The sequence below is a fragment of the Prionailurus viverrinus genome, chromosome D1, assembly GCF_022837055.1.
Source record: "Prionailurus viverrinus isolate Anna chromosome D1, UM_Priviv_1.0, whole genome shotgun sequence".
NCBI lineage: Eukaryota > Metazoa > Chordata > Mammalia > Carnivora > Felidae > Prionailurus > Prionailurus viverrinus.
In genome coordinates, this window is record NC_062570.1 from 53,775,007 (window position 1) to 53,793,313 (window position 18,307).

The window sequence follows — 18,307 nt, forward strand, 5'->3', positions numbered from 1 at the left end:
GTGGGAAATGCTAGCTTCTGATTACATTTGTAAAATTCCAACCTTGACCCCAAAGCTGTGATTGTTCAAGATGCCAGATACACAGAATTATTTACTAGGCTTCAAGAGAGCTGTCCAATCATATAAATCTGGATTCTTAAACAAATCCTCCTCTGGGAGTAAAGATCAAAATAATACTCAGATGATGCAATTACTCCAGTGAGCAAAGCCAGACTTCACGATGAAGAGAAATTACAAAGAAAGGCCACAAAATCTTCTGGAGTTCTTTGTCCACTGTTGGCTGATAGCTCTCAGGTTTCTTGTTTGTAATCAGACATTCCTTAACTGAGAGTTTATAAGAGACCCGCAAAGTGTCAGTGCTTGTATGACAACCCTGTACTTGTCCTTGAAAGCACTCTCTCACAACAGCACCCGTGACCTGAGAGGACACATGCTGGCAAGGACAAGAGAAAATGGACAGGCCTCTAACCCAGGTTATCAGAGCAAGAGCTTGGTTAGTCAATGGTTCTGGGGGATTTTAGCCCGCAGGTGGTAGAGGTAGGAAATGGAAGGAGGTTTAATGGGCTTTGTGCGTCCCTCTCGGGTTGGTGCCACTGGCCACTTACTCATTGACCCTTCATCCAAAGAGAGAAGGGGATTAACGTATCCAAGATCCTAACAAGAACATCTCTTCAGTGGTTTGTCAAACATCTAAAGAAGGTCACACGATCATAACCACCCTAACCATCACCTGCTATAATGACCCTTGTTTAATCTGGCCTGATGTGTATCAGCAGTACAACTGTTAGAGTCAACAGGGGCTCCCGGAGAATAAGAATGAAAAGCCTCATGCCATGTTCTCCACAGCCTTTGACAGGGGGCCCCTGAGGCTTCTTGGGATTACCCTAAGAGAAACTTTTGGAAACTTATGTTGGTACAAGCGAGTCAAGGAAAGAGGTTTGCATGTTGGAGGCCATAGAAGTGCTAAAGGTATCTAAGCCCTCACAGACTCATGCCAAAGGCTCAGAATATCATGAATCATGAATAGCATTATGCCACCACTATCTCTAGTTTCTTGCAGAGTGACAGGAATAGAGACAGAGCATAAGAAACATTTCTCCTGAAGAGAAAGTTGAAGGAATTTGGTGAAGTCCTGAATCCACCACGCACAGTGCAAACTCATGGACTTTGTACCTTCTTTTCTGAAAGTTACTGAAAATCATGATGGATTCTTAAGTGACTACGTTCCAGGGCAAATGTACCAAGATTTTCAAACAATAGAAGCGTGAATGACAGTATGGACTCCTGCATATCGCTTTTATTTTTTTTTTCAACGTTTTTTATTTATTTTTGGGACAGAGAGAGACAGAGCATGAACGGGGGAGGGCCAGAGAGAGAGGGAGACACAGAATCGGAAACAGGCTCCAGGCTCCGAGCCATCAGCCCAGAGCCTGACACGGGGCTCGAACTCACGGACCGCGAGATCGTGACCTGGCTGAAGTCGGACGCTTAACCGACTGCGCCACCCAGGCGCCCCATCCTGCATATCGCTTTTATAAATAAATGGCATTGGACTTCAGAGATCCCAGCTATCCTTTCCATTTTTAATAGCCAGAGACAAGGAAGCTCTACTCTGTTCCCAGAAAACTTTGGGATTTGGTACTGACTGGCCATTATCAGCTTTTGGACGCACGGTGTGGCTCAAGATCACTGGGTACGAAAGGACAGAGTGGCTTGTGGAGCTGGAATTTGAGGTATCGAATGCCCACTTTTGTCTTCTGAAACCCACAGCATCGATTGCAACCTGAGTCTGCCTCAGTCATTTCCACTGCCTGTTGTTCCTGCTCCTTCCCTCCTTCCCCCCCACTCTGTGTCCTGGGAAATTAGTAAGCATTTTTTAAAGATATTAGAAACATATTGACTTTTAAAAGAGATCATTATTACTAAATTGTTCCTAAAAGTGAAATGGCAATAATAATAATAATAATAATCATAATCATAATGAAAGAAATGGCATTAGAAGAGAGTTCTCTGAAGTCAGCCCTTAGGCTTGGGAAGATTAAGCCGACAGAGTAGAGGTAATCTGTACTCGTCACCACAGCCAGGATATCACCCTTAAGTTTGGAGATGAGCAAGGTTTTTCTTGTGAGAGAACTCCCTCAAAGAGGATGCTGCATGATGGTGTGGCCACCTGGATCCCGCTGATGGTGGCTCCCTTCCAACCCTGCGAGAGAAACTCCACTGCTTCTATAGCTGGGTTCAGTTTTGACAGCAGTCTATGCTCGTGACGCTCTGTGAAACTCCACAGATCTGAAAGCTAAGCACACCACCTGAGCCAGGAGGTCCCGCAGATGCTGTATGTGATGACATATTGTGGGAGGTGACATCTGAGAAATTTTAGATCGCTTTGAAAATCTAGATGAATGAGCTTGACTAAAACAAGCGTGACAGATTGAACCGAGAATCAAGAAAGCCTTCACCTTCACCAGAGATGCTTCCCGGGCCGCGCTACCTGTGGGCTGGCCCTACTTTTCATTGCTCAGCCTTTCACAGCTTTATTTATTCACTCTTGCCTTAATAAGCCATTCTCCTCCACTTTCCTATCTTGTGTCTTGTGATCTCACGGACTCCGTGGCATCTGTAAGCATGAAGGGGAAGCATGCAGGCCCAGTTAAAACCTCCTCTTCCCAATTTTCCACTTGGCTATGCAGCCTTCCGGAAGCATATTTCGTCTTGAAACAGAGACCGTATGGATACCTAAAGTCCAAACGTAGCCTCTCATCCACCAGTCTTTTGAGGCAAATATATATTGATGAACAGCAACGGTGTCTATCCTTGCCAGAGGACTGAAAAAATAAAATTTATATTTTTTCATGAGGGGGGTAAGAATGTTCCAACAGTTTCTAGAACCCCAGGGCTTCCAGATAAGGCCCCACCATGCAGTCCAGTCCTACTTCTGTGCTTTAGATTCGTGTGTGAAATCAAGCTGAGGGTGGAGGCCAGCCTGACAGAGAGCATCAGGCCCTTCAGGAGAGGGCCATTGGTCTGGCCATTGTGGGGGTGCACGTAGGGGAGCTGTCACGAGAGGGGTGGAAAGGAAGCTCCCCTAAGGGCTATGACTGCAGCCCAGGTGGGGAAGATGAAATGATACTACTGATTTACGCTGGGAACAAAAGGGGCACATACATGTACTGCGAGGTTTCTTTCAGAGCAATGTTTGACACCCATCCTCACAAGATACGCAAAACCTTAGATTGCCAAGTAAGCCAATGCTTGGATGCAACCCCTCCATTGGAAAACAAAGCCAACATCATTCTATCTTTTGAGGTGATGAGCACTGAGAAGTGGTCAGGTTTTCTTTTCTTTTTCTTGTCTTTCACAGTGGCATCCATCGACCTGCACCTTACATTCTGTGTAAGATGCACAAAGGAGAAATGCATCTTACTTGGGACACCAAGCATTCTGCATTCTATGTGGGCACATATGTCTGTGGAAAATTCCAGAATGGCAAACAGATAATCTAGTGGTATATTTGACCAAAGACTCAACCCACTTCCCCAGCCCGTATGAAAGATGGTTCCAGTTTTGCATAGCTCTAAGTTCCAGCTCCCTGGGAGCCCCTCTGCCCAGACAGGGTGCCCTTGTTCTCATGCAGCTGCTTCCCTCAAAGGGAGGTTGGGTGCTGCTCCGGGTGGACAGAGGGCAAGTTCTAGTTTTCCATAAAGTGGAACAAACCTGACAGAGCAGGAGCATGGCCACTTTTGCAGCTCTCCATCCTCCTTTTTCTCCTGTTTTCCCCGTCCCTGTGTCTTCTTATATATGATCGCAATTCCAAACTCCTGGATCGTAGACTGTATTGAAGTTCCTTTTGGCCCTTTCTGGAGAATGTGCTTGCTCTCCCTCCTCCTCTCTCATGTCATCTTGTCTTTGGTTTTATTTTCGCCACCATGGCGGGTCTGTCCCAAACGTGGGGTGCATCCCCTGTGTCTCCTTAGCACCCGGCATGGTTATGTGGCAGGCAGTATTGCACTTACTTGATCCTACCTTAAATGTCCTGTCTTTTATTTCCCAAGCGCACTATCTGGATAGGGTAGTTAAAGGTATGGTCTTCCTTCCTCTATTTTCCTATTGTCTTCGTGTGTGTGTTTGTGTATGAGCATAAAAGAAGAAATGTGTATATAAGAAATGTATATACACCCCATAAAGCATGGTGTCGAGATGCTGCCACATCCCCAGCTTTGTCACAGCATCCACTACCCAGAGGGTGGGTTTTTGGTCACACGGTGGTTGATATACCTGGAGTGTCATCCTTCCCCTTAAAGCGCTCAGTCTGTTTGTGACATCACCATTGTGCTGTCCTCCTTCCCTCCCCGTACACACATACGCCACTCACTCTTTCTGCCCCATCTTACGTCACCCTACCCATCCCTTACACAGACCCTGGTCCATCAGAATTAAGATGCTGAGGACCAGGGTGGGTGGCCTGAGAAAAGAAGGGGCCCCAGAGCAAGCTAAGGAATCTTAACAACTACATGACATTGCTGTTGTCGTGTTGACTCATCCAACAGCTGCATGCGAAGCACCCACTGGTGCTAGTGCTACGTGTTAGATACTGTGATAGGCTCTGGAGAATTGGGGAAACAGACCCCTGACCTCAGGGAGTGGATGGTCTGTTTGTTTGGGTTTTTTTTTTCCCCTTTTCAGAGAAGCCCCAAGTTTGGTAAGTCTTACCTTTGAGGAGTGTTCCCTACAGGCAAAGTCATTCCATTTTAAACATCTTAATTAATTAGGTAGTGCCTAATTTTCCAAATAGGCCTTATTACTCTAAGAATGTTTCTGAGAAAGATTAGGTATGTGTGTACCTAAAAAAGGCTCCGAGCCCCCTGAGGAGAAATACCACGCCATATTCGTCTTGTTGTCCCGAAGTCGTGACACATCACCCGGCACAGAATACGTGCTCAGTGGTTAATGACAAATACTTCACTGTCAGACTGCCTGAGCCTGAACACCATGTCCAGCAGTTAACGAACTGGGTGACCTTGGGCAAGTTACTTAACCTCCCTTCACTTGAGAGTCCTTCTAAGATAAACTTGATAACAGGATATACCCCCCTAGGGTGGGCATGGGGATTGAGCCAAATAATGAATGTAAAGTGCTTAGCACACGGGCAGGGATGATGCTCAGTAGATGTTAGCTATGCTATTTTATCATTATAGTCTTATTCTCACCCTTAATTTGGAGGACTTCATTAGCCAGACTAATTTTTGAAGTTGTAAAGAAAACAGCTAAATTGGCTTATAATAAGAGATTGAAACTGCTATTTAAAAACTTATGGAAAGGGTTTGGGGGAAACATAAATGACTGAATACTTTCCAACTGGAACATCTTTGCCAAATACAGCCAAGGTGTTACTGGGGCCCATGAGATGCATGCCTGGTGTTGAGAAGCAAAGTCCCTTGCATTTTATGTGCTGGTCTTCAACAGAGAATACAATCATTCCAGCAAGAGAGAGTCATATCTGTGAGCTTCTTTAAAACAGGAATTTATTTCACACATAACCATTATCAGAGGAGTCCTCAGCATAGATTAAATTTCATAATGTTAACCATCTATTTGGTAGAACTTTTCTTACTATGTGAAATTTTTTTCATACCCATCTAGTCTTAAGCAAGCCCTTTGGGTTTTTGTAAGGGAGCAGATGTAACTACTCTCATTTTATTGGAAAAGGACATTGAAGTTGGGGAAGTTGAGAGGCCCACTCTGGGTCACATTTCTAGTAAGTGGCGGAGCCAGGACTTTGAATTTCCTGACCTGATCCATATTTCCAGCATTCTATCTTCTGTCCCCTTTCACCAAGAATGTCCCATAGTTTCCAGGATTCTTCCTCCAAACCATGTCTTCCAAACTGGCAGCCTCACCAGGAAGTGATGTATATCGTCTCTCAAACCACCCGTTCCGATCTTTAGTTCAGAAAATATCATCAGACCTTTATTTGGATTAAGCCAATAAATCATAACTTGCTTTAAAGGACAGATGTTCTCTACCAAAATCTAGGTTTGAGCCAGGCCACCATCCTGCTGACTTTCTGGTACATTGGGTACCAATCCTGAAAAAACAAAAAAGAATTTAGAGACCCGTACAGCACAAAGTCAGGACTTGTTAGAGTACCATGCAGTTCAGAGATAAGCTGGCTTTTGCGCTTTGTTTTCCAGTTGGGTTGGTAGAGACTAAAAATACAACATGCACTTAACGAATATGTTGAATCCTCCTAAGTGCCAGGAAATGTGGATACCATACAACAGAAATGCTTCCTAGTCCTGTATTGCCAGCAGTCTGGCAGGGAAGACACTAATAAAACAAATAATTCCATTGACGTGTGATGAGGGTTATGACAGGTGAATTCCGGGGGCCACTTATCAATGAGACCCCCCAATTTAGGCAGCACCTTGTAGACCAATGTTGTGAACTTCAGCAGAAGCATAGGAGAGAGCCACTACAGGTTTTTAAAAGCAGGATAATGACGTGATGACACTTGTGATTTGGAAGGATCCATCTGGCCATATTGAGGGAAAAGAATTGAGGGGGAATCTTTGGGGGCAAACAGAACAGACCAATTAGGAGACTATTGCCATCATCTAGGTGGGAGATGATGATGACCTTATCTAGGGAAGTGAAGTGACTGTGGGGATGAAAAAGGACAAGAGGACCAGAAAGAGAACCAGAAAGAAACGGGACGTTTTAATACATGATAGGGATATTACATAGCCCCTTTGCCACATAACTAAAAACTACCTTCAAGGATTCTGAAAGTCTTCTTGTCATACCTGATGCTAGCTTCAAGGGGGACTTCTTCATCGGCTTCAGCAGAAGGGCTGAAGATAAAGTGGTCCCTTGTCATTTAAAGGGCATCTTTTCTTGAAAAGCTTAGCCCTTCTCTAAACCTTAAAATTACATTATTTTGGCTCTAGCAAATGCCTGATGTGAGTCCTTCCAGAGGGGATTGTTAATGTCAGTTGGGTTCCCTGAATTATTGATGAGTTTCAGAGCTGGTGGAATTAATGAGCGTTAGTGGTGGGTAAGGAGGCATATTGCTTTAAGAAAGTCAGCATGTCACCCCCGAGGAGGCTTCCTCATGCTGGCTAATGGGGGTGTGATTACTCCAGAAGCAAACTGCTGACTGAGAGCAAACCTCATTTAACCCCCAGGTACTCAAAGTCCCTCTGAAACCCTGAGACTGATAGGACAGTGCAGACCCTGAGGGTAGATCTTGGTGCATTTGAAGAAACTAACTGTATTTAAAGCATTCCTGTGATTTCACGTGTAGAGCTGACCCTCCCCAAGAACACCTGCCCCTCCAAGGCAGTCTCCAAGCAGCACCGAACGTGTGCGCTGAGCATCGTGTGCTAAGAGGAGCTCACTAGAGCAGGGGTTCCCAAAGAGGGGTTTTTGGAATGGGATGGTTCACGTTATTATAAGTGGTTATGGGGGGAAATGTTCTGAGGTCAAACTGGAGAATGTTCTGAAAAATAAGCAAGTTTCTTTATTGTAAGACTTCTCAGAGCCTTTAATATATTAATATTCCATGTGACTTTGTAGAATAAGAACTAGGATAAAATAGTTTCCAAATTTGACCACAGAAGCTTGTTTTTGAGGACTTCATAGTACTAGCATTGTACAAAATTCACTTTGAGGAGTATCGTTTGAGATTACGAGACCCATTTTAAATCCTTCCTGGAACAAAGTAAGGTATAGGTAAATAGAATATAACATAATTGAGGGCAGAGGATGATACATTGAATCTCTCTATGCCCCAGAATTAACACACACCTGCCTGGCATCCAGTGGGTGCTGAGAAAAGTTTGTTTGAATTGAGAACAGTATCATCAAAATTGAAGTTGCTTTGACCCTCTCTGTTGGGTCAGCTGCACCAGAAGGACCTAACACGTCATCTCATCTGAACGTTCATTTTACAGATAAGAAAATTGAAGCCAAAAGAGGAAGAGTAACTTTCCAAAGATCCCACAAGTTAGGCAGCAGTTACCAGAACTTAGGTCTCCTGTCTTCCTCATTGATTCATTTCAACAAATACCCATCAAGTATGTGCTGCGTGCAAGGCAAGGGAATAGGTCCAAAGTTGCCTTATGGTGGTTATAGTCCAATGGAGGGAATAAGCATTAATTGCAAAATGAATAATTTACGTATACTTGGGACGCTGGCTTCCAGGGAGGACAGAGCACCAGGAAAGCATGAAGTGGTGGGCCTGCCAGGCTGGGACTCGTGGCCTTGAACCCATCTCACTGCCTCCCAGGGAGATGCATGTTGACTCCCATGACCACATTGCTGGCCTTGTCTCAACTCTCTTTGGCAAGATTCGTATTTATGAGGACCATAGCTCTATGACCCAAAACTGAGACAGTGGGGACTGGCAAAGGATTATTTCTGGTTTGTGAATTTCTTAGTGAAGTTATTACAATGTTAAAGCTAATCAATTCAATAATCATAATAATAGCAGCTCTCATTTATTGAATGCCTGCTTATGTTACCCATAACTGTGCCAAATAATTGACGTACATTATCTCGTTAATCTTCTCACCAACTCTTTGAATTAGGCCTTACCTCCATTTTACAGATGAGAATACTGAGGCCTAGAGAGTTAAATAATTTGCCAGTCATCACATGGGTAGTAAGTAAAAAGGTGGTATGGGGATTTGTACTGAAGTCTGCCCAGTCCCAAAGTCCACACCATGTTACAGCACATGGTTTTAATTTAAAATTTAGGATCAAATGGTGTGAAATTGTAACTGCCTTAGAAAACCAGGATCCGAAAAAATAACAAAAAAGTTATTTTAAAATAGTATGTGTGAAGTGTCTAGCAGAGCGGCTAGCCACGGTAGACCCTCAGCAGACGGCAACTGTCGTCGTATTACCATCCTGAAGCCTCTAAACCAGGCGTTGGCAAACTACAGCACACAGGCCAAATCTGGCCCATCACCTGTTTTCGGCAATAAAGTTCTATCAGAACACAGCCGTTCATTTATAAGTTATATCGGGCTGCTTTCCAGCTACAATAGCAGGCTTGATTAATTGCCACAGAGACCATGTGGCTCCCAAGCCTAAAATATTTATTATCTGAACCTTTACGGAAAAAGTTGTCTGACTCTGATCTAGACAAGTGCCTCAGGTTTCTGTGTTGCCTTTCTGTGAGCCCTGTGTACGATTATGGGTACGACTTATGATACCGTGTGCCCTTTACTCAAAATAGAAGGTGAAAAAGGTCAGTAGAAGACTCAGATATTGTGTTCAAGCTGTATGTCAGACTCTGTGCTTCATGCATACACTATCTTATTTAATCCCATGAAGAGCCCCATTTTATAAGTAGGCTGAGGCTCAAAGAAATTAAATAAGGTGCTTGGGTCATAAAAGCCACTGAGTGACGGAACCAGACTGATAGGGCTTCCAGGTCCGTGCTCTCGCACCAGAGGTGTTCTTTGCATCTCACAGGAGGCTACATCTTGGAGCAAGAGAAAGCGGTCCACTACCATTCTTAACAATTGGACTCTGCGTCCTTCCTCCAAGACTGATTTCGAATACAAATGAGGCTCAATTGAAAGGCAATCCCAGCTGGATGGATAAACATTTAAATGGGACTGACTGGGGAAAGAGGGAGTCTGCAATGGTTTTGGCCAGGAAGGGCAGCTGGTCAGGTCAGGATGGCTGGGTAATCACCTGCATGCACAGCACTGCTCCTGCGCCTTTACGACTGCTTTCTCGATCACTTTTGGGGTGACCATGCTGGTGGCTTCCCACCTTTCCCAACAGGCTTCTGCTGTGCAAAGACCACAGCACTGCTTCTAAACTTCTGGAAGGATCCTGCTAGGCTTGGAGTGCATGGTCAATAAATGTTCCTTCCTTTGAATGACAAACACCGTGGCCAGATGGACTGGTTGCTGTTTGAACATCTCAAATACAAAGGAACGTGCTCCTTTCTTTTACTTTGCAATAAAAGGCAACTACCAAAGGTCCTTGAAACACTAAAGTTTTATATTCTAATTGATGGTTCACTCAGTGAGTCCGTACCTTGGCCTACGTCTTTTACTGAACAGCTACATTCACATTTGTCCCATTTAAGAATAATGGGCCAATTTTCAGTTACTCCCTGGCAAAATTCAGTCGGTAGCCATATTCGTAGCAGTCTGCTGCTCATAATAATGAATTAAGTTTTATAGATGACTTTCGCGTCCATACCTTTCCCTGAGACCGAGCAGGGGTAGAGAGAAAACGCAGAAGGCATGCCAGCGAAAGCTGTTTTTTGATAGCTGCTCTGAGAAAGGAGCTAGCGGATGTTAAAATGAGGACTTGAATGAAAACCAAGTGGCAAAATAGAAGCTGAAGTGAACCGTGTAACTTAGCAGATTCTCAGACATAGACTCCTGAGCCCCAAACTCAGAAGGGTTTCAAAAGGTGGTAATAAAAAACCTGTAAATCTACCTGACAAGTAATAATAACTCCCCACCTTATTTGTTGGGCAAAGCAGAACCGAGGCAGAGTCTAAACATTGCCTGACCCTTCTTGATGAAATCACCCGAGGTTCTCCCAGACAGATGGTCACTCCTGTATCAGGTTCCCACCATATTTTGTACATCTCCCCGAGGGCACGTAGCAGTGAAATATTTTGCTTATACAAATCTGTCTCCTTTGATAGGCTGCATGCTCCTCAAGAATAAGAACTAGGTCTTATTCATCTCTATACCTCCAGGGCTGGCCCAGAGAAGGTGCTTAATAAATGACAGACAGGCACACAGATGTACAGATGAACTACATTAGGGAAGGGCAGCTTGCCTGTACCTGCATTTGCAAACACAGACGGCCCTAGTTAGTCTGTCTTCATGGCAGCCTCCGGGGCTTTTATGCATGCCGAACCCTCTTCTTAGGGGCTATAGATAAGATGGGAAGCAAGAGACCTAAGGACTCTTCCTCAAAGCAAAGACAGCTTAGGAGAAAACAGGACAAAGTAAATGAGAAGCCTAGGGTCCAATACGATTGACCCAGTAACCAGTGCTGAAAAAAGCATAGCCCTTTTAGAATGAGACCCAGCAGTGCTGAGGGAACATGAGGAGTATACTGGGGGGATGATCGCTTCATTCCAAACAGCCCCCCAGAAACCGGGAAGATACACAGGAGTGAACATGGAGCAAGGATCAGGCAAAAGTTTCCACCACTCACATTCTGACAGGCTCATATCCACTGACCCACCCTTGGGAATCCTGATCACTTTTGAAAGGGAGGATTTCAGATGCCGAAGGCGTGACTTTCAGACCTACCCCCAGCACTTTCCAACTTCCTAACCGTGTGGCCCTAGCAAGTCCTTTCGCCTCTGCATCTCAGTGGCCCTCTCGGCAAAGTGTCAGTGCCTAGCGATCCATCTTCCCCGGGTGCCAGGGGCATCGATATACTGAAGGATGTGAGAGCATTTTCCAAGCAGGCAGGAAGAGCGTGAGTGTGTGTGACTGCAGGTGGCTGCGGACGATCAGACCTCGATTCTGCGTGCTTTGCCTTGCAGAGGGTTGCCCTGGGTTATGCAATGGCAACGGCAGATGTACCTTGGACCTCAACGGGTGGCACTGTGTCTGCCAGCTGGGCTGGAGAGGAGCGGGCTGTGACACATCCATGGAAACCGCCTGTGGTGATAGCAAAGACAACGATGGAGGTAAGGCTCCGGCACCCGGGGGCCCCATGCAGCTCCAGTGGGGGGTCGGGGTGGGGCCACGGGGTGGCGGGTGGGCATTATCGAGGCCACAGACCCCTGGCATACCAGCTGTCCAGTCAAGGAGGCCTGCAGGGCAGGCAGAAAACTGCACATGTGGTCTAAGGAATAAGTACGTATCTCCACTTGTTCCATCTTAATTAATTTAAATGAACTAATGTAAATAAAATTAATTGCCATCTGACAGCAAGTGCAGGGGAGAAGGCATATGGAAGAAAGAATTTTCTAGCAACTCAGTAGCGGGATGATTTACCTGGCAAAGTCATGAAGTCCCCCTCACTGGAAACGGACAAGAAGAGGCCCTCCAGTTTTGTGTTACAAAAAGTGGCAGAAAGGACGCCTCTCCAGGGGAGGGAGCTTGAGTTGCCTTTGGTTGACGCCCCTTCTCCCCTCATTCTGGTAATCCCCTCACTGAGTCACCTTGCCCCACATCCTGTGTTCCCGTGGGTTTATAATAGAGTTGGTCTTAGTTAATAGGGTTTTTTTTCCCAAGTGCTACACAGTCAAGCCCCTAAAGAGGAGTGGCCTAGTCTTGTGGAACATTTCTTAGCTGAGACAGAAGAGACAGGACAATCTCCATTTGTCTTTGACCTCTGTGTATCCCTAAGCAGGTTACTTGATTTCTCTGGGCCTCACGCTCCCTATTTATAAAATAAGGCAGTTGCATCATGAGGACCATTCCAGCCCTTAAATTAGTCTAGAATTAGCCTTTGTCTTTCTGTTGTGTTACCTTGGATAAATATAATCACGATGTGCCCTACTTTCTCTCCTGGAAGATAGGTTGATTCTTCCTAATTCTCCTAATCTCAGGGGGTGAGTAGGAGAGATTAAAAACAGAGAAATGAAAAAAAAAAAAAAAAAGGAAACAGTCGACCCTTTCTTTCTAACGATGACCTAACAGCTGGCCTAATCCAAATGTGTTTTTGCATTTATACTAAGGGACTTTCTAATGTACAGCACGGATTAGGAAATCAGCAGGCCAGAAACTCAGCATCCCAACCTCTGGGAATTTTCTACTTAGTGTGATTCTACAATCTCAGAGCACCATACAGATTAAAAGGCCATGTGGGGGTTTATTGTGATTATTCTGGTTCATTTGCTTTCAGTTGGCTACAGCAGTTTGGAAAGGGCTATTTCAGACCACTGGTCTTTGTCTGAACCAGTTTTCAGTCCATCTCCCTGCTGCCTGCATCCAGGAGGTGGTCAGGCCTATGTGCCAGTCAGGGCCTTGTGGAATAGTTGTCAACAAGGAGCTCATAGGATTGGGCCTTGGCAGATAAGCAGAGACAGCAGGTTCAAGTTCTCCTCTTGAGAACTTGCAGGGTCAAAATGTCCCTTAATCAATCTGAAACTTAGGGAGTCCATTAATTCCTGTGTTCCATAAATATCCAGAGTTCCTCTTGTGGGGCCAGGTCCCAGGCGAGGCACAGAGATGACAGAGTCCTGTCCCTGTGCTCCAGGAATTCAGATGGGGGAGAAAAGTCCAAGGTGAAGTGCTAGTGGAACAGTGGGATACTGTTACAGAGTCCTCTATTGGTCGGTGTGGGAGCAGAGAAACATTCACCTGGAAGGTGTTTCCTGGAAAGGAAGGGGCTTTCTGTTCAGAGAAATCGTCCTGGGCAAAGGCAGAGCAAAGCACTGAAGGGCACCAAGCATCCTTGTCTTCAGGCAAGAAGAAGTGCGATAATATTTGCTCTTCATAGGAAAGAGATGTCAGCCTAAATTATCTGCATCACTCCCCAGCCTTCTCCTTTACTTTGCCTGTAGACACAATTCCAATGGCCAACAATAACTTCACGTAGTTAGAAGAGAAGGGGACAGGAGCTGCACCATGAAGTCATTCCCCTGTCAGGAATGCAGGGTCTTAGCCAAAGCCCTCAAACAGCTGTTGAGCATCTGGGCAGCAAAGGAACCGTGTGTCCTTGACAAATGTGGGGAGAGGGCACACATACAAGAATAGGTTATAAAACAAGGTTCGTCTCTTGCCTCACATGAAGCGCAACCCTTGTGTATCCTGTTTACCATCCTTCAGCCTGCCCTCCCAGGGCTAAAACTCGCCAGTGTTTGCATGGGGCAGGGGCACACGAGAGCCCAAAGCGCCACAGCTTCAGTGGGAGAAAGAGCTTCCCGTCATAGGAAACAGGGTTGATCCAGACCCCAGAGGAATGAAGCCTCCTCCAGGCGCTCTGAGAGATAAACCAGCAAGGACTAGAAAAGAACAACCAGAAAATCCTCAAGTACAGGGATTAGACCTCTTGCATTTATGGAGCATGTTACAGACTGGGACGAGCTTTTACATACCTCTTAACAAAGCCATATGGTAGCATCGTAACCTGAGCTCATTCACGTACTCAACCAACATTAAATGAATGTCTACTATGCATCAGGCCCTGTCCTGCATCCTGGAGTTTCAGAGACAAATAAGACATGGTCCCTGCCCTTATGAAGTTCATGGTCTGGAGGGAGAGATAAGCAGCCTGCAATTGCACTGCAATAAGATAATTGCTGTGGTGAAGGAGTATCCACTCTTTCAACTGATATTATCACTTGCCTGAGCACCCTACTGGGAACTGTGATATGCTTCCTGTCCTGTGAGGCCTCCAGTCTAGCCAGGAAGACATTCATGGGTCATCATGGTTGGGAAGATAGCTAGCCTGGGAGACCAGATTGTTAAGCAAGCTTGGTTTTGTGTTCTCAACTGTAAAATGAGGAAATGTCTTACCCAGGGTCCTTTCAGCTTGGTGGGCTCTCCACCCATTGGGGGCGCTAAGGAGATGGTGCATGAGGTCCCTGCTTTGCAGGGCAGCACAGAGGAAACAGCCACTGGGAGTAGACTGTCCCCTAGTACTGGAGGGGCAAGCCTATCCTCACTGGTCTATTACCCTCAGTCTTGGCCAAACGGGAGCAGTTTTGGTGGGGGGAGGAATGGGGCAGGCTATACAAGGCATCGCAGAGTGAGCCATATTTAGCACTGGGCTGTTTTCAGTTCTGTCAAGCACACATTTGCTGGGCTCCTACCGTCTCCAAGACACCATGCTCCTTTCTGAGGGGATAGAAAGAACCAGTGAACGTGGCCCAGTCTTTCTCCCTTAGGAAGCCCACAGTCATTTGGAAGAAATTGCTATCCTAACAACCCAATCTAGTGGAGACAGAATGGAATACGTGCCTTTCTTTCAGCCACGATGTGGAATGCAGCATAATTCCAGATAAATAAGGCAGGGTGGCAGGGAAAGCGTTAGAGTCTAGCTGAGTGTTGTTCTCGGCTGATGTGACACGGGGGCTCGGAGAAGGAAATGGCAGAGTTTAATGTCGAGGAACAGGACTGGAAGAGACACTGCAGCTCCCTCCTCCTCCTCCCTGCGTGTTGCAGGCAGGGAAACGGGAGCCCAAAGAGGGGGTGTTCCATCACACAGGAAGTGAGTAACATGGCCTGTGCTAGGGCCCAAGACTCTTGGGCCATTCCATGTGGCCTCGTAACCCTACAGTACTTCTGCCTTCTAGCAATTCATCCTCTTCCTAGAAATGCAGTGCGAGCGCTTACTCAAATTTAAATAGGCTACTACAGTTCCCAAAGCCGACGAGGGACTGAGAATGATAATCTGTATGCCATTTTACAGTTTGCAGAGCAATTATGCATCCACCCAGTAACTCTCGAGGTGTGTGGTGTTATTATCCCCTTACTATTTCTGTATAATGAGGAAACTGGGGCTTAGTGAGGGGAAGTATTTGCCCGAGTCACACGGCTGATGGGTGGCAGAAACTGTCATAGTCTGGGAGGTCTGGCCACGCTATCTCTTCAGTGTGCCCAGACTTCAGACTCGTGGTTCCGTGGTAAACCCAACTGCAGCTCTTCAAGTTATCTGAGAACTTCTGGTTTCTCTTCTCTCCCAATTTGCTAGGGTTAAGGCAGTCCTTTCTAAATTAAACTTGAATTTCCAGCTTCATGAAGAATGCTGTTGAGGTATTTTTAAACTATGAGACAAAAAAAAAAAAAGTTCACAGTATGGCTGAGTTGGGTTTAGCGTTATTAGGTTGTTTTTGTTTTCATGTGTGGTCATGGTGTATAAAACCAGAAAACAGATCCTGAATGTGACACAGTGACTCCCAGTGCACTGATCCTCTGTTGGGGCTACCTTCACCCTTAACCTGCCTGCAAGATGTCACCAGAACACCGGTTGGTAAGATGGCCGAGCAAAGCCAGCAGGCAGAGGCCCAGGCCTAACACTCACTGTGAACTCCTCTGTGTGCCCCACCTAACAAGAGGTGCCTTCTTCATACAGTACCAGCTATGAAACCCTTCAGGAAGTGCTGTCGCATGCATCCTCTCGTCCCTCTCGTAGTGACCCTCTGATGGGGGGGGGGGGGGTGCGTTGCTCATTTCATGTCCATTTCAGGGATGGTGAACTGTGGCCCTAAGGTGCGAAGTGACTGTAAAATGAGACTAGTAATTAATGCCTGCCTTACAGGGTCACTGTGAGGATTGTAAATGTTGTATTCAAAGTGGCTGAAAGGCAGGGGCACCTGGGTGGCTCACTCGGTTGAGCATCAGACTCTTGATTTCGGCTCAGGTTGTGATCTCAAGGTCATGAGATGGAGAGCCCCTCGTAGGGCTCTGTGCTCAGTTGGAAGCCTGCTTGAGATTCTCTCTCCCTTTCCCTGTGCCCCTCCCTTACTACCATGCACGAGAGCGCACAAACTCCCTCCCTCTCTCTCTTTCTCTCTCTCTCTCTCCTTCTCAAAAAAAAAAAAAAAAAAAATCCCGAAGTGCCTGAGAGGCAACACAGCACAGTGATTAAAAGTGCAGGATTGGGGCGGGGTGGGGGAGGGGGGAGGCAGGCACCTGGGTGGCTCAGTGGTTATGAGTCTGACTCTTGGTTATGATGTCACCGTCGTGAGTTCGAGTCCCGCATCAGGCTCCGTGCTGTCAGTATAGAGCCTGCTTAGGATTCTCTCTCTCTCCCTCTGTGCCCCTTCCCCACTCGATCTGTCTCTCAAACAAATAAACTTTAAAAATAATTTTTTTAAAAAGTGCAGGATCTGTGCCCAGATGTTCTGGATTCAAACCGCAGCATGCTTGCTGCATTGCCCCTGTGTGGGCTCCTCAGCCTCTCTAAGCCTCAGTCCCTCACCTGCAAATATCACTTCTCATTCTCCTGTGCCTTTCCATCTGTAAGCACAGAAGCATGATATTTATTGTAAAATAAATATATAGCCATCTATAAATAATTATTTTTAAAAATTGAAATGATGCTGTCTATGAAATTTTACACTCTACTTATTTTACTTACAATTATAATGCTTCTCCATATAATAATGTATTTCGAACCTTTTTCATCTGTTGATTAAAATGTGTATTCCAAACTGTCACATGCTCATTGCTAGAAAGAAAATAATTCAAGTGTTCAAAAAGGAAAGTACTGTCCATAATGTAGGGAGCATCCCCTCAGTGCGAGGCACTGTACTGGATGCTCTGTGGACGTGATGTCTAGCCCTTCACAACAAACCTGCAAGACAGACATTTCCATGCAGGGAAACTGAGGCTCAGTGAGCTGAAGCTATTTGCCCAGTGTCACACAGTGACAGCAGGAGAGCTAGGTTTAGAATGGAATGGGTGTTTAAAACAGAAGAAGCCAGAATATAAAATCCACTGGATTCTAAAACAACCAGACCCTTTGGATGAAGGATTTGTAAGCAGCTTCAAGGTGTGATAAGCCCTTCAGGTACTGTCGGCCCCATGAAAAACGATCATGGATTGCAATACGGATCACTGATAGATGCCACCTGGAAGGAGAAGTTTCAGGGAAACAGAGAACAAAGCTCTCTGCCCTCCTTCCTCCTCCCCATTTCCCATTGCTAGAATGGAGAGCTCACATAAGGCCATAGAATTTGGAAACCCTTCAGACTATCTCTAAACCACATTTCTTGTGATAAGAGACAAGAGAGAAATTGACCTTTAAAAATCTTGTGTTCCAAGGGGCAGATAGAGATTTTGCAAGCCTTTTCAAAGAAGGCACAGAATTTATTATAGCAAATGACAAAACCTTCTTCCAGATGTGTACAGAGAGGGAGGCATATTCCACCCCCCACGCCCAGGTCCTCCCTGGAAGCCGCTGTGCGGCCAGACTACAGACAACCGCGAGATGAGGCTGGCTGCTGGGTTGTGGAGCTGGGGCAGGAGTTAAGGGTCCATGAGTGTAAGGAACGTGCAAACAACTGTGATGCAAAGAGTTTGCTAGTTCGTGGATTTCCCGGACCCACTCTCAGCTCTGTTCTCCTTTTGGCTTGTTCACGTCCACCCCTCTAGTCCTAGTTTAAGCATTCTGTCTTCCAGGAAATATGCCAGCCCTCAGCCCAAGCTGGGTTCCCACCTCCAGGCTTCCCTAGCCCCATCTCGACCTTCTTTCCCAGTGCTCTTTGGTCCCTGGCTGACCCAGAACACCGACTCCTGCAGAGGCATGACCGTTTTCTCCCTGTTTGTCCAGTGCCTGGTGCAGGGCCTGCCCCCATGCCTCCTTTCTAAGGAGAGGAATGAACTCCTACTGGGGGGACTGGCTTCCACCACAC

The 18,307-nt window shown here is 46.0% G+C and overlaps 1 protein-coding gene across 1 annotated transcript in view; it reads left to right on the top strand.

The window, feature by feature from the left end:
- The window catches only part of TENM4 (teneurin transmembrane protein 4), a 747,207-nt gene that overhangs the window by 625,700 nt on the left and 103,200 nt on the right, over positions 1 to 18,307 (top strand). Inside the window, 1 exon segment of the mRNA XM_047823379.1 lies at positions 11,540 to 11,686. Coding sequence (XP_047679335.1) covers positions 11,540 to 11,686 — 147 coding nt within the window.